Genomic DNA, 17208 nt, shown 5'->3' with positions numbered 1-17208 from the left:
CATTTGACAAAAAAAAAAATGGAGGCAGTCAACACTAAATTAAGGGAACTGAAGGTCTTGTCAAGGGAGGTGCTATGAATGTTGAGGTGTTGAATGCTCTAATACAGGAATGTGAACTGTGTGTCAACAAGAAATTAAAGATGTGTGTGTGTGTGAATTCCTATGGGATCAAACTGCTAGGGTCATCGGTCCCTAGACTTACAAACTACTTAAACTAACTTACGCTAAAGACAACACACACACCCATGCCCGAGGGAGGACTCGAACCTCCGGCGGGCAAGAAATTAAAGAAGTCGATGCAAAACTAACGTATGTGTGGAACAAGAATGTGATGGCTAAGGCACTTTACTCCCATCACCACCCATAGTCTCAAAGCACATTTAGATTGTAAATTGTCTCAAAAATGCCTTAGTATACAGCAGGATGTTGCCGAAAAAGTGTAATGCTAAAAATAGAGGTGTGGAAGGCAATGTGATAGAAGTTACTTTTGTGAAAGTTGGGTCAACTGCAACAAGACCAGCATCTCTCAGTAACATTTAAGCCAGGAACTGACAGGCTGGAAGAACTGTCATGCACTGTAGATATAAGCAGAAACAGGAGGAGGAGGAGAAGTAGCAATGATGAGTTAAGACAACATATGGGGTCATCAGGACGAAACCATATTTGGTAGGTAAGCACTCAATATGCTTAACCAAGAAGGCCATAAGAATTGGGAACAAGGAATTTGAAAGATTGCCTAGGCTCTTACAGTTAATAATTCTGAAAATGTCAAATGTCAAAAATATACCCTGAAACTATAAAAACATGTAGTCCACTATTACGAATTACCAACACATGTAAAACCCCAAAAGGATGAATGGAAGTTTCATATAGTGACAAATACAGGATTTTAACTGTACCAGCAGTAGCAGCTCCACATAGTGCAGGTAAAATAACCGAAGTTTAGCCTGAAAGACTGAACAATCTACCTCTAGAGTATACAAATTATGGTAACTAAATGAAATCATAGCTCGATTACGACTGTTTACAACTTCAGCTGGTGAAGAGAATGCTGGTCACATGAGCAAAATATTATCAATCTTACCTGAGCTTTGAAAAATATGCATCGTCGAGTAATTGTGGAGGGAGTTGTTCATGAGCTTTACAGACCTGTATGCAGAATATTTCTGATAATACAAGGAATGGATTATGCGTGGCAGGCTGGTCTCAGATACGCAAGACTACTTAAAATGAAATAATGGTTTCAAGTACATTCTCATGGTCACAGACACACGTTCCAATTTTGCTTGGGCCTCACCTTTGAAAGTAAAGATAGGGAAGGAGGTTTGAGAGGTTTCTAAACAATTGTTGCAGACAGGACTAACTCGACTCCCAACAACCTTGAAGCATGTGATGGAAGTAAATTTTACAATAGGCATATCAAGGTAGAATTGGAATGATGTTGGATAAATCACTACTCAACATTCTCCCATTTGGAAACTAGCACTGCCAAATGGTTAAACTGGACAATCGAAAACCGAATGTGGAAGCAATGTAATCTTCTACGTATGTGCAAATGGCTGAACATACAGCCACAGATCATTGACAAGTATAATCGCATTATTCACCACAGAATTAAGAACAAACCTTATGAACTATGGGAAAGCTTTAAACCCGTTATGTTCCTCATAGAGCAGATCGTAAGATGTCGAGGGAACAGGGCTTTGATGAAATGGTTTAGTTTCTCATCGAAGCTCAACAGCTGGGTGAACAGTCGCAAATTGCTATGCAATACGAAAATCAAAGCTCAAACCATGCAGTAGTGTGGCACGAGTGATAGGAAATGTGTCAACAAATTTGGAGGTGGTATTCTCAAGAGTCTGCCATGCGAACTTTGTATTTCTGGATACAATGTCTGTGGAGCTGGAACAAAATTGAAATAGCACCTAGATTATGGCGATAAGGGCTTTAACACATTGGAAAATGTGTGCAAGAGCACATCATCATCACCTACACTACAAATAAAGATCACCATACTGCACACCAAATACTCATTGATAAGGCTGCGCAGGTATGTCAAGGGACGGATATTCATATAGGACAACCTATTCCCGCATATGATGTTGATAAGGCAATGTTTGCTCGAACTTAAATTGGGTACTGGACTAACCTTCAAGCAATACTGAATACAACTCACTATATGCTAAAGATGAAGAAAAACCGATGCGATATTTACAGAATTGGTGACAGTAGCAAAAGGTGCCTTGAGGCAGAAACATGGAAGGAAATGATGGGTTAAAACGCCCAGGTTCCTACCAATACCAAAGACATCTGGTGAAGTAATTCAGGTTCTGATTCCTACATTTGCTGGGCTGTCAGCCACTGGTTTCATTAGCTAGGAGAGCTGAAATATTTCAAGCAGTACAGAATGCCCAAAAAAGGGAAAAGTAATTACAAGCAACTAAAAGGTGTAATATGGCCATGGAGGCCGTCACTATAGGTAAAGGCCTGTATTTACAATACGGAAAATTGCTTGGGTTGTACATTAAAAAAAACTTCCACAGCAATGGTACTGGAAAGAAGGATTAAAAACATAGATCTGCTTAAACTCATCAGAAAATTTTAAAACACAAGATTTTACAGTGTGTTTATGTAGGATACTTTGCATGAGACAATGTGGAAATCCACAAAAGGTGGAACTGTAAATTTAGATGTTGTTCGGGGTATGAAGCTCTTGGTGATTTAAGGCCACCTGAAGAATTGTGTTGTCACTTCACCAAAAGGAATCAGCTGTTGTACAATGTTTGGTGCTACCATGACTTCAGTTCATACCTCTGAGGATATTTCTGAATGATATTTTTTCTGAAAATTGCTGAAAAACAAGCAGTATGCAAACCTCTGCATCATTTGAAGCTTTGATGTACTGACTTTCACTCTAATCCTAATTGGTCTAAATTTAAAGCAAACTACTTTCCTCCAATACACGAGCAGGGGGCAGTGACGTACAGCGTTGACTGGCTGGAAACACACGAAAGCATACCTAATGTCACTGAATTTAGGAGACAGGTTGATGTAGAACTGAAACTGATTGTAAAATCCTTGATGAAAAGGGAGATGAGATACCTGGTGGGAGAGTCCACATGGTTAATGGGGACAGCAAAGGCAATGATACAACGGGCATTCAGGCATCATGTTTTCCTGCATAAGTGTGTGTGTGTGACAAATCCAAACCATATAAACCTTGAGACAACTTTGTCTTTCAAAATTTCCTCTAGTAAATGTGGCAGATGGCCGCTGAAGCCCCAGATGTATGGACTACAGAGGATACCAGCCCTCCAGCAGATGTATCACGATGATGGTTCAAAATGTGGAGAGCACATCTCCGCAAGCAAACCACATTGCTGCATGCCTCAGTCCACCAGGGAACAGAACATGCTACAGTAAACATGAAGTGCATGGTATGGAACATACTTCGGCGGTAGGGATAACGTTTGGAAGATACTTTAAGTGGTCATCACAGCTGTGTAAATGTAGTGAGGGAGGGGTAAAGCCTGCAGTTGGCCTTGGAAAGCTGCTAATTGGATTTGCACTCAGGTGAGTTAGTAGTCGGCGAATGGATAGCACACAGAAAGTGATCACTTGAGTATGTATCAGAGGGAATGGGTCATTCAACATGATGAGCGAGCTGGACAGTGCAGAATGAGAGGTCCAAATGGTAATAAATGTGCATGGAATCTGAAAGGAACGTGGGTGCTCCAGTGCTAAGAGATTCAGGAAGTCAGCTAAGAGGGAACCTCTTGGACAGGTTCTCCCAGAGCACCAAAGCAGATGGTGTGCATTAAAGTCGCCCAGCAGCAAAAAGGCGTGAGGGAGCTGATCAATGAGCTGGAGTACGTCCAACTTAGTAACAGCAAATGAAAGAGGGGTGTACAAGTTATGAAGAGGAAAGGTGAAATGAGGGAGGAAAATGTAGACGGCAACAGCTAGCAGTCGAGTGTTCAATGAGATGGATGACCAGCATGGCTCCCCATGAGGTGGAATGCTGTCCTTGGGGGAAGATCACAGAGGACCAGAAGGAAACATGAGAGATCAAAGGGGTTGTGAGGACAATTTTTTTTTCTTGGAAGCAGAAAACAAGTGGACACTGCAATTCCAAGAGCAACTGTGACTCCTCCTTGTTAGATCTAATGCCACGAATGTTCCACTGGAGAAGAGTCATAATGGGGAATGGGGATTGGGGAGGAGCGAACACAGGATGGTTAGTCACCTAGGTGGCTGCTGAGTGCCAGCCTTCAAAAATCCACTACTACAGGGGGCAGATGCTGCAGAATACTGTTCCATGAGGTCTACAAACATATTAGCTTCCCCCCTGGGTCAGCCTGTGAATTCCATGGCAGAAAACCAGTAAGCAGTGGGCACCAGCAAAATGGAGGTCAGCCGGGTGAGGGTATATGTGGCAACACCACTGAAGAAGATCTCTAAGTCAGGGAAGGAGAAAACCGTTCGTTTCTGTTTGATTTCTTAGAACTTTCTAGTTGGCAGATGAAGACTATGGTTTTAACTGTAGAAAGTCTTTGCAGGAGTACAGCTTTTATCCTTTCAGCCTGACAGTTGTGTAGCAGGTGATTTCGCTACCAGGGGCAAAGATCTGAAGGCCTGTTGCACAGCTGTAGGAGACGGCTGTGCTACTGTGACCTGGGTGATTTCACTACTGCAATACTGAACTTGAGGTTGCAAGTCTGGGTGGGCATATTCTCCGTTATGCATGGCATAGCAAAATTGGTACTGTAAATGCCAGATGGTAAAATGCATGGATTTTGACTAGCTAACAACTGCAAGTTAAAGTGTGGGGTTTGATGTCCTTCACTCAGATCTCATGGATGGTTCAATCATTAAGACCCATTGGACATTCATGGGATTACGGTTGATACAGCAGAGAGGAGGCAAACAGCTGCCCTCATGAACATCTTTGCTGAGAGTAACGCATTTGGCTATGTTTTGACAGGATACATGTTTTATTATAATGTTGAAACTTGTAAGAGCTCATCTGGTTTGGAGTGCATGGTTGGACCGTGATGACTTCATAGCCTGCCTTAATCTGTGAGGCAATCACTACTTGAGCAGACGGTAGAAAGAGTGCATGTGGGCATTAAGTTCGCATCCATCTTCTTCATTACTCAATGGGTCACAGTGATGCCATGATTAGAGAGGTAAGTGTGGATTTCTCCCTCAGTGAGGCCATCTAGCATCAGAATGTAAAGAACACCATGTGAAGATTTCAGTGAACGATGGTCCTCAACACAAATAGGATAACTCTGGAGGAGTAATGCTGTAAGCAATTGTTGGGCTTGGAAATCACAATACGTCTTCAGAAGCAAAGTTGTATTACATAAATGACAAAAGAATTTCACAGGGTCTGCAACTGCTACAGCAACTTTCAGAATGTATGCATTAACAATAGAAAAGGACTGACCACCTCTGGTACATGATACTGTGAGGACATTTAGTAGACACGAACTACGATGGTGATTGAGTCATTGCTAAATAATAAGCCATGATTGCCAACATCTCCAATGGTATGCTCCTTCCAATTGGGGGTCCCCTCAAAGGAGGATTCACCCACCATAAATGACTTCACTCCTCAGGTCACACCTCCCAAACTCCTGACAGAGGGATCAATTGGCATTTGGGAAGGTAACAGCTTAGGCAGTCACCCCTGTCTGGGCCTGACCTGTATCAGAGGGTATGTGTGAACCCTACCTGTTGATGCAGAGCTGGGAATTAATCATTACCTTCTCACCTGTAATGTGTTTAATGAATGGGTCAGCCTTCAGGGAACACCGGGACAAAGGAGAAACAAAGAGAATCAGGATTCACCAGTTAAGTCTTCACAACCTTACTGAAACTGGCACCAGCTACTTACGGTTCTTCTTGATGGTGGCCCATAAACTGTCACCACTAAAAGCTTGTGTGTTTCCTGAGCACCACTGTGGTACAGCATTGAAAGAGCTGTTCAACACTATATGCATTAATCTGAAAGATTGGGAATCAGCTCCAATTTTTGGATATATAGCCACTCACCCTTTCTTCTTACTTGTTCTACTGCAGTATGACATTAGCTTGTGTCCATCAAGATGAATCTGTTGAATTTCAGTGATTTTCATGTGGTGATGTGCATTAAGCACACCACAGCTGCTGACATATCATCTGAACTTTTATTTTCCTGTACAGATATTAGATATTTGCTCTATTTATCTAGGAACAGCCACATAATGGTTGTTGCAGAGAACAACATTACTGACCATACTGCATTGTAATGAAGTTGCTTATCGGTAATATTGAATAATTACAGTAGTGCATTTTATTCCTTAAGTACTTTCACAAGTAATAAAAATTTATATTTCTCAAAATGTTCTGCAGTGAATTATGAAAACGTACCTTGTACTATCAGATGCATATCCTGTTGAGGTTTCCACCTGAAATATTTGAAGAAATGGCCTGTGACTTACAACTGATGAGACAGTAAATAAATATAATTCTATTAATGCCCACCAACATGTGAGTGGTCCAAAAAATGCTTTAAGTGAGGCTTGAAAATATCATTAAAGAGGACATGATAAATAGTTGCAGTTAATGAAACAGAATGTTAGTAAGAATTCACTCTCCATTTTCTCACTTTGTCTTCAGTACTGTAAATATCTACACAAGCCAGACACTTCACAAAGAAAATTGACCACAAACATCTTTAATCTGACATGCACCTACTACTTGTGTAAAATTTTCGTTCACTTTTCTTTTATTATGAAAAGTGACAGATGAATCTATCATCGCAAGTGACACAATTGGGCCTTTGTTCACTGGGCAGTCCAGACCAACTTGCAGAGATGAGGAGTGACTTCTAAACCCAACCATAAGTTCACTCCCAGAACTACATACACGCTTTGACCATTAAATATACAAACACTAATAAATATTGGCAGACTCAAAATACTTTCAGACATTGTAAATGGACAACAAGTTAAAATTGGCATTATAAAATAGCATGTTCACAGATGAAAAAATACCACATTCAGAGAACTATAGATTTTTCACAAAGAACACAGGGAAGAAAGTCATGAAACTACTCCAGAACTAGGCTCTGCATTCATAAATGGCAAATCTATTTTGCAGTCAGTACCAAATTTTTCATTACCTCCAGAAAGACTCTCTCCCTGCAATAATTCAACATTTAGATGAGAAGTACACAATAATTAATGGTCATGTACCAATAAATCAGGGTAACAAGAACAATGCAGAAAGCAAAACAGTCCTGAGAACAATGTTGAGAAGAATCTGATGAAGTGCTAGAGGAATACATAAAAATTTTATTAAATTTTTATCCTCAGACTGGCACAGGATGGAGATGAGAACATTTTCTGCCTCAACTGCTATTAACTGTATTTATTCACAACTGGAATTTTGACTTATGCCATTCTCCAGTGACATCTTACTACAAGCTACATCGAAGTTATTAAATGTCACACCTAGTGCTTGGGGAGTGGATATTAAGACGTGCAGTATGACATGACTGAAATAAATTAGTACATGAAGTACTACCATTGTCTGGACATACAGATTACGAAGAGTCCTATCTTGTAATGAATATGGAATTTGTGAACATGGTTAACACTAGGAAAGTAGTACCTCAAAAGGATTCAGACGTCACACTGGACTACCACTTGAGAACTGTACAGCTGCCAAATTAATTTTGAATACATACATTCCATAACCGTCCACGGAGAAAATGTTTCCATTTATGTCTGCCTGACTGTGGATGTAAGAAAAAAGGAAAAATGGTAAGAAAAAGACATTTAGCTAAATTGTTGGCAGATAACACCCCACCCACATACACCAGTATAAAGATATGAGGTCAACAATAATATGATTTGAGAATATCAGATAGCTTATGTTCCAACAACAAAGCACAATTCCAAAAAGGTGATGATTTCCAGAGTTGGACAAAGATACCTGTTGAAATTGACTATTATCACCGAATCATAAAAGTAATTTTCCTGGCCTGTAATAACAGATAGCCATGTTCACAGAAGATTAAAAGAAATTCCACAAAAAGTTCGAGGAGAAAACAACACTAACAATTACAAAATAGGAGATTTATCAGAGATAGCTTAGGACAGGATGGTCCTCTGAAGGGCAAATCGATAAAGGACTGAAGGAGCAAAATACTATTGGAATACATCTGTAAACCTTAGAAGGCTTATGACTATGAAGCAAGACTGCTTTTATTCAAAATCCTTACAGAATCTGTAATACAGAAGACAACACAAATCATCTTAAAGAACTACAGCCTCATTTGAGACAAGAACAGACTTTAGCCAAGGCAAAGGACTAACGCCATTCTTCTTTCAGACCATACTAGAAAAGTGAACATTCAACTGATGGAGCAGTTGTCAGAATCCAATACCAGAAGTTGAATACTGGGTGTCAAAATTGTCTGTTCAACTTTTGTACATAATTAAGCAATACTCATGGAGTAGAGAAAGCACAAAACAAAGAGAGAGAAAAACAGTAGGAAAAGCGTGACTACTTGTCTACTCTGGTAAGAAGCAGTAGTGGGTAACAACAGGACTGCAATATCCCAATCAAATAGTAAGTATGGGAGTATCAGGGGAAGACAAATTTAAGGATCTATGAGAAGTCATGTAGCCAAATGGTGGGGAAAATGGAGCCACAAAAGGTAGACTATGAAAGATGGTCTTTGCATTTCTGTTAACAAAAGATGTTTACAGTAAAAATTCTTTCTCCAAAATTACAGAACCTCAGACTTGCAAGGCAGTCATTTGGCCAGGATACACATCTGCATCACAAACACTAATTTTGGAATCAACAAACGATAGTGAAAATTATGAAAAACGGAAAGATATTAGGAAACAGGACACCAGTACAATCATTTAAATTCAGGAACAACAAAGAAGTATAGATAAATATGTAGGAAAATAACTGGAGACAAAATTTGGCAAAGAAGGCTAATGAATTTTATCATACTAAAAAGAAAAACTGTGCAACAGTACTAAAAACTTAAGAAAAGAACTCAATGGCTTACAGAACTGCACCAAGACCTACCAGAAACCAGTATAAATAAGCAAGAAATTTAAAACCAAATACAGAAACAGAATTGAGTTGATAAATTCACCACAGCAAAATAGTTCCGAAAAGACAAGACAGAAACTGGATGTCAATTGAGTGGAAACAAGAAAGCGTACAGATGAAAGAGTAGCATAAAGAAATGTAAAGCCTTAGCTGGCCTGTAGCTGAGAAGGAAAAAAAAATATTGTTCCACATTTCTAGTACCATCTCAATAAAGCACAGCAATTGTATACGTACTGCAAACACATTACAGCAAGGAGGTCAAAGAGTCTCTGCAAATATGCAGGGAACAGTATTTGGAGTGTTTTGTTATGCTACAGCAGTGCTCAGAAATGTTTTGCAGTTGTGTTATGCTGTCAGTACTGTTTGCATGCAGTCAAAAGAGAGCAACATGTATGTGTCACTCCATCAAGAGCTTCATGCTGCTGGGGTTACATATCTAGTGAAAGAGCAAGATCATACAACAATGTAAGTATGTATTTCTTTAGCTCAAAGTATGTAGCTTGCCTTGATGGTATGGTATTCATTAACTACTATGACTCATGTATTCATTCAGTGGTCGTTTACTTGTAGAGAACTAAAAGTATAGCAAAACGAAACACTTGCTTGATGTGAGACAAGCTGTTTTGCATGACTTCAAGATTGGGAGGTAGCAATTTAGCACTGCTAGAGACTATGGCATACCACAACTACTAAGAAGTGTGCAGTCAGCGGCCAGAATAGGAAATAACAGTAACCAGTAAGCCAAGGTCAGGTCATCCTTGAAGAGCAATGAGGAAGGGCAGAATGATTTGTAAGCAATCAGCTGCTGCTCCAAGTGAAAAACATCTCAACAAGTCAGGGATAATAGGAAGCAACATAATGGATTGAGCCAATGCACATCTACTGTAAAAAGTCACTAAGTAACAGATGATTTACATGATAAATGACATAAACCCACTCATAAATTCAAAAAATAAGGACAGGATAGAGTTTGCAAGGAAACCTCGAACTTGGAATGCCAAAGATAAGTCTAAGATATCATGGAAAAACAAAAATTAATTTAACATATTTATTTTCTGATGGTGTCCAGTGTACTGGATGATTCAGTAAGAATTGGCACCAAGAATAACTCTGGAAGTATGGTAGGAGTTGAAAAGTTTGTGGGAAAAAAGTTGCATGATAGAACAGGGGCCATAATATGGTGGTTTTTTTGTTGCTTCAGAGATATAAAGGTCAACTTTTTTTTTTTAATGGGATGCTATAGTTTGCTACACATTTTCTGATAGCGGCTATGGAGACAAATCCAATGATGAGTAACAGTAAGGGCTTTGAAGGTCAATGAAGGTGGCATTAACATCCATTTACAGAAGGTGTTCAAAGTGATGATCATTGGTATCAATGTAGTGCTGCGATTCTCTTATCATGGATTCAGTGGTATTCCGTATCACCTTGGCACATATTGAAGCACATGCGCTGAAAATTATCTCTCGCGAATCTTCAGGTGTAGTTGGAACGTCTTTATAAACAATGTCTTTTATGAATACCCACAAGAAATAATCCAAAGGCATCAAATACGGCAAACCAGCTAGCCACGAAATCACCTCCATGTCCAATGATTTGGGAATTCTCTCTGCAACTCACTTCTAGCCATCAGCGAAAAATATGCCAGACACCCATTGTATTGATACCACATTCTGTTCCTTGTTCCTAAAAGTATTTCTTCCAATAACAGGCCTAATGTTTCTTGCAGGAAATTGGTGTACTTCCTACTATTAAGACTGCCTTTGATGAAATAGGAACCTTTAATTATGTCTTCCAGAATCCCAAACTATACCATCACTGACCACAGTTTTTGGTGTGTAACTTGCAGCAATGAACATGCATTTTCAGTTGCCAAATAATCCATATTATGCAAATTAGTATTTCCATGGCTCACGAATGAAGCCTCGCCACTAAATAAATTAATAAATGTTTCCTCCCTCAATCTGAGCTTGAGCCATCAGCAGAATTTAATGCGATGCATACAATACGTACCAGTTAATTCTTGGTGAAGCCTGATATTGCATGGATGATATTTATGGTCATGCAGAACATGAACAACAGTACTCTGGCTCATCCCAAATTCCCTTGCAATTTGATGCAAACTAGCGCTAGAATCTCTAACCGCAGTACAACAGTACCAGCTCTCACTGAATTTTGTTGGTCTTCTCTGTAAATGAAAAGCATATCGACATTCTTCAAAGGACTACATCATTCACATTCACTTTATTTGATGAGACTAGTCTTTCTGTTCCTGTTAGTGTTGTATTGCAAAACTTGTCAAATGGCGTTTACACATCAATGACACATTAGATGGATATGGCCTATTTGACGGATATTTACTATTTGCACGAGTTATGAGAGAGAATTGTGTGCTTCGATAAGTGCCAATGTGATAAGGAATACCACTCAATGCATGATAAGATGGTTGCAGCATGGCATTGAATGGTCATCACTTCGAACATCATCTGTAAGTGGACGTTCGTGCCACCTTCTTGACCTCCTTTGACCTTCACAGACCTTACTGTAATGCACGATTTGATTCCTCTTGATGACCGCTATCAGAAAATGAGTACTAAACTATAGCATCCCATTAAAAAAAAGAAAAAGAAAAACTAAGTTGACCTTCATATCTGATGCAAACCCATCTAGCAACAAAACACCAACATCATATTATGGCCCCCGTTGTCCCATGTAACATTTGTCCCACAAACTTTTCAGCTACTCTAATACTTTCGCAGTTATTCTAGGTGGCAATAGTTACTTGCCCTATATACATAACAAAAAAGCTGAAGGGGAAAACAAGGATGAGGTATAGGTCACTAAGCTTGGTAGTAGAAGTGTCATGGTGTGGGGATATTTCCTGTAGTCACATTTTAGAAAAGAATATGATTCCATGTAGGAAAAAGAATATGTCACATAATTGCATATTTCAGCAGGTCAATGATTCAAAACACACCTCTGATTATTTTCTAAAAAATTCCTTTCAGACCAAAAACGAACTTGTTGAGTGCTAAGCCATAGCCTGGATCTAAATCCAACTGATTGACACTGAACGTTTCTCATTTAACATTGAAACAGAAACAAATATACATTTAATATTTTGCTCCTGTGAACTATGTTCCTCCCAAGCCAAGAGAAATGCCAATAACCTGCTATCCATTGGGAATACTTTTCTGTGAGAATAAGCTGATGACTGTAAGGCAGTATTTAAATTCACATTCATACAACTTTTGCACTATTATCTTTTAGGAATTTTAGGACTTTTCCAAGGTCAGTGCCATGATAGCAAGTAGAATTTTGGTCACAGATTTAAATATACTCATAAACTTACTGACGACCAAAAGATGAATGTGGTCAAAATAAGTGAGGAACAGCAATAAACAAAGGATTCAACAAATCAAATATTCTAACTCTGCTGACTGTTCTCTCAAAAAATCACATTCATAGCCAACTGCTAATTTGTCACTTTCCAGCTATAAAATATTATTCACAAATATTACATAGAAAAAACACTAAAATTGAATTCAACGCTACTATATCAAATTATGCATCTCAACTTCAGGAGTTAAATATAGCTCTGACTAGTTTTTCATTAATAAATTTTCATAAACACTGATTACAATAACGCTAAATTGTACTACTGGTAAGCCATAACTGCCACAAGCATAAAAAATACATCAAACTGTACAGTGAATACATATTTTGCCTGGAACTCAACTGGATCCAGGGTATTTGACTAAAACTTCTCAATTTGACCAGAGCTAAATATACTCCACACTTCCATACACAAAAAGACAGTATATTTTACACTCTTTATCCTTAGTGAATGTGTCTTAAGTACTTTTTTGACAAATTAACTATTATGCAGTGTGATCAAGATATGTCCACTTCAACTGGTTGTAATTCAAACTTGGTATGTGCTACACAGTAACCTAAAGCACCATGTAAATGAGCAGGAAATTACGATCTCACCTGATATGACACATTTGTCTGTATAGAAATATTTCCTTGTATTTACTTACTGTAACAGTTGCATATGATGGCAGTTAATCATGTTTTCACTGATATTTAATGTAATATTTATCTAAGAATATTTCGTAAGGTTCTAAAGTGACCAGCATGTGGAGGTGCTTATCTCAAGCCAGGCTTCACAAAATCCTCACTAGAGTACCAAGTAATCCAGAAGATATATTGAGGAAGGAGGAGGAGGAGAATATACAAAGACAGCACATGAGACACTGGAACTGCTCCACAAAACTTACTTTCCTCAATATGCTCTGGCTGATAATGTAGATCAGAACATGATCCCTAAAAGACAGTGGTTCTCAGGCACTCAAAGACAGGATGGGGAACCGGCCAAGGAGTGTGTCAATTTCAGTAAAATCCAATGTGCTGTGGGAACATTCTAAGTGGTCAAGTTACCTGCCCCAGATGGAATCTTTCCAGCTCTCTTGAAACAAGCAGAAGAGAATCTTATGAGTCCTCAGCAGGTTATTCAGGGTTAGCCTAGTAGTGGGAGTCATTCCCAATACCTGGAGGGCAGTGAAGGTTGTCTTTATTCCAAATTCAGGGAGAACTGATCATACCAAGGCCAAGGATATGAGACAAATCGGTCTGGTTAATGTACATGTTGGGGAAATGAGGCTAAATAGGGCTCCTCTACATACACACCAACACACATTTCAACCAGGTAAACCATGTGAGACCACTCTCCGTCAATTTGCTGGGAGGGTGGAGAAAGCACTTTGCTTTCAAGAAACAGCGCTCTGCATCTTCCAGGACATCGAGGGGGCTTTTAGTAATTCAACCTTCGATCCCATGGTAAGGGCAGCAGAGGTACATGATCTACTGACCACTATATCTGGGTGAACTAGGGCCACACTTAGTGGAAGGAGGGTAGAGGCCACAATGATGAATGAAATGATGGTAATGAACGCCACTAGAGGTTGTCCACCAGGAGGATTTTTGTCCACTATATTGTGGAATCTAGTGGTGAATGAACTCATTTAGGAACTAAATTCCAGTCAATGTTTTTACTAAGGATAATCAGATGACCTTGTCATTGTAATACTTGGCACAAGGAGTGCTTGACATTGTGCAAGATTGGTGCATTAAACAGGATCTAAGGGTTAATCCTAAGAAGACTGTTGTATCAGTCACAAAGAATCATATCCAATACTCAAGTCGGAATGTAAAGCTTTTCAATGAAACCCTACCTGTGAAGAGGACAGTGAAATATCTAAGGGTAAGTAACATGAATCCCTCACATTAAGATCATCTGCTCCAAGGCGAATTGTACACTAGTGAGTACCAACAGGGCTTATCGCAAAAACTGGGTCCTAAGACCCTGAGGTATGCACTGGATATACATCATGATGGTTTGACTTAGGATCTCCTACGGGGCCGTATTGTCATGGAAGAAGGTAGAACATCAGGTTGCAGCTAAGTATCTTGCTAAGGTGCAGAGACTGGCCTGGTTAGCCATAACACACACTAAAATAGTGAGTGAGGCAAATAGGGGAATGGCTGGGGAAATGCCGGCCGACTGTATAACAACTCCTTACTGCTTCAACAAGCCTTACAATATAGTAAATGGAAGTAGGGAGCAGTGGGAAAAACCAGTTCGACACCATATGGATAGAAATCAGACCAAGGTGCTGGGGTTGTGGTGTATGGGATTCAGCTAAGAGTGGAGGGCATCATCTCTCTAGGAAAACTGGCCTTGGTATTCCAAGCTGAAATTGCTGAAATCAGGGTGTGTGTGGAGGAGAATATACATAGGAGCTACAAGGACTGTAGCCACTATATCTATTCAGCCAGGCAGCCTTGAAATCATTGGCAGCTCTTGCAAGTAGATCTACGATTATTGTAGTATGTCACAGAGCTCTGGTGGAGCTAGGGGAAGCAATAGGGTAAACCTAATGTGGGTCACTGGCCACTCAGGGACTGGTGGCAATGAACAAGCCGAAAGACTGGCCAGGATGGGGGCAAAGACTCCACTCATTGGACTCTAACCTGTCCTTACAATCACCATGACTATGATCAAACTAGAACTACAGAACTGGCTTACAAGACAGTACATAGAATACTGGACCAAGGTCTATAAGCAAAACATGGTAAGGTAATGTTGCCAAAGCCATGTTTTAAAAGAAGCTCTATAATCCTAGAGCTTGAATGGGAAAGAGATTAAACTTAAGATTGGGCTGATGACCAGCCATGAGAATTTCAAAAAACACCTACATACCATGGGCACAACGGAAGAAGACCCTAAATGTAGCATCTGTGACGGGAGTGAAGAAACTGCATCACACCTAATCATCGAATGCATGTCACTGCACAGCAAGAGAGAGAAATTTTGGGGCAACTAGAAGTGGAGAAATTGTGTCTAACAAAGAACTGGTAAAGGGACTCCTTGCACTATCTAAGGACACTGGTTGGCTTTACTAGATACACAGGGAGCAATACCACACAAACTATTTTAGTGCAGGCAGAGTCAGGTTACACCAAAGCTGATATAGTTTCCCTGTCAAAATCAAACCAAATCAATCATCCTTCGTGAATTTGTGTTTAGGTATTTTTTTGACAAATTAACTATTATGCAGTGAGATCAAGATGAGTCCAGTTCAATTGGTCGTAATTCAAACTTGGTATGTGCTACATAGTAACCTAAAGCACCAAGTACATGAGCATAAAATTATGATCTCATCTGATATGACATACTTGTCTGTACAGAAATATTTACTTGGATTTGCTTATTTTTAACAGTTGCATATGATGGCAGTGTATCATGTTTTCACTGATATATAACGCAAAATTAATCTTAGAATGTTTGGTAAGCCTCAAAGTGAACAGCATGGGAAGGTTCTTATTTCAAGTTGTTTAGTTTCAACAAAAACAATGTACTTTTAATCACTGTTATTTCAATTTACTTTTGTAAAATGCTTTGAAGCTGACTAGCATTGTATGGTTTCTTGAGGTTTTAAATAAGCAGTGCTGCTGTGCCTCATGGTTTCTTTGGTAATATATTTGTGTTTCTCACAGTCTGGGCTGGTGAACAGTTTCTGTTAAGTCTGCGTAGGTTTTGACAGCAGTTGAACTGAAGCCTCTGGGCAGTCAACCAGTTGTGTCACTTCAGTTCTCTAAAATTGTATGGACAATATGACTTTGAGCAAAACTTGAGGATTTTCACATTTTCTCATTGTTTTATCTTTTTGTGACTGAAGAACTTTCACTTTGTGCAACTGATAGTTCTGTTTTGTGCTGAACTTTGATCAGACAGTGACACAGCATGAAAGATGAACTTATATTGACCCAAAGTTGGAACTTAGATTTTAGTTCTGATTTCAAAGTAGCCTATGTACTGGAGAATCTGTCAAATATTCTTAATTATTCACATAATTAAATTGCATTATATTCAGTCTGAAGAGTTCAACCTTGCTATGTGAACCTATAAAATTCAATTTAATGATTTTAAGTATGGCTATTTCTACTTTTGTGTCTTACATTGACAGTATACAACATTCAGTTTAACTTTGCCACTGTGTTTATATTTCCTTGTTTAGTTTTCATTGCATTTAAATTCCATTTAAACAACTTGCTTAAGTTTTGCAATATATGCCCAACTTCATACTTTTAGCATCATAGGACCAATTTCAAAACATTAACATTACATATCTTGAATAAAATTTCTCATTAAGGAGTAAGCTCTCAGTCTCAGTAGCTGGACTGAAATCATCATCAATGACCCTACTGGCACACAAACTCAAGGTAACAGATACAAGGCCAAAAAATTCAATTTGATCTTCCAATGTTATTTTACCATGGAATATTGTAATGGAGTTCCTCCTTTCAGTACCAGCATAAACATCAAAATGACAGATTTTGAGATGATCAACAACTGTTGATTTTCTACTAAGTAACCACTTAATAGAAAAAAGGCACCTGGACCATATGAGATGGCTGTACAATACCGCTCATATTAAAATGAACTTGTTCCTTCTCTAACAGCAGCATATCGTAAGTCTCTGAGCCCATGAAAGTGTCCTAGTTACTGGAAGAAGG

At 39.1% G+C, this 17208-nt stretch overlaps 1 protein-coding gene across 8 annotated transcripts in view; it reads right to left on the bottom strand.

Annotated features, from left to right (window-relative positions):
- LOC124719913 (zinc finger protein 708-like) overlaps window positions 1-17208 on the bottom strand; it is a 120125-nt gene that overhangs the window by 6314 nt on the left and 96603 nt on the right. For all 8 annotated transcript variants that reach the window (XM_047245103.1, XM_047245099.1, XM_047245104.1 and 5 more), the window contains one exon: window positions 6418-6455. In XM_047245103.1, coding sequence (XP_047101059.1) covers window positions 6418-6455 — 38 coding nt within the window. The remainder of the gene's footprint in view (window positions 1-6417; window positions 6456-17208) is intronic.

The sequence above is a fragment of the Schistocerca piceifrons genome, chromosome 11 (genome assembly GCF_021461385.2).
Source record: "Schistocerca piceifrons isolate TAMUIC-IGC-003096 chromosome 11, iqSchPice1.1, whole genome shotgun sequence".
NCBI lineage: Eukaryota > Metazoa > Arthropoda > Insecta > Orthoptera > Acrididae > Schistocerca > Schistocerca piceifrons.
Note: the sequence above shows the minus strand (reverse complement) of the source record. Positions and strands in the feature narration are given on the sequence as shown.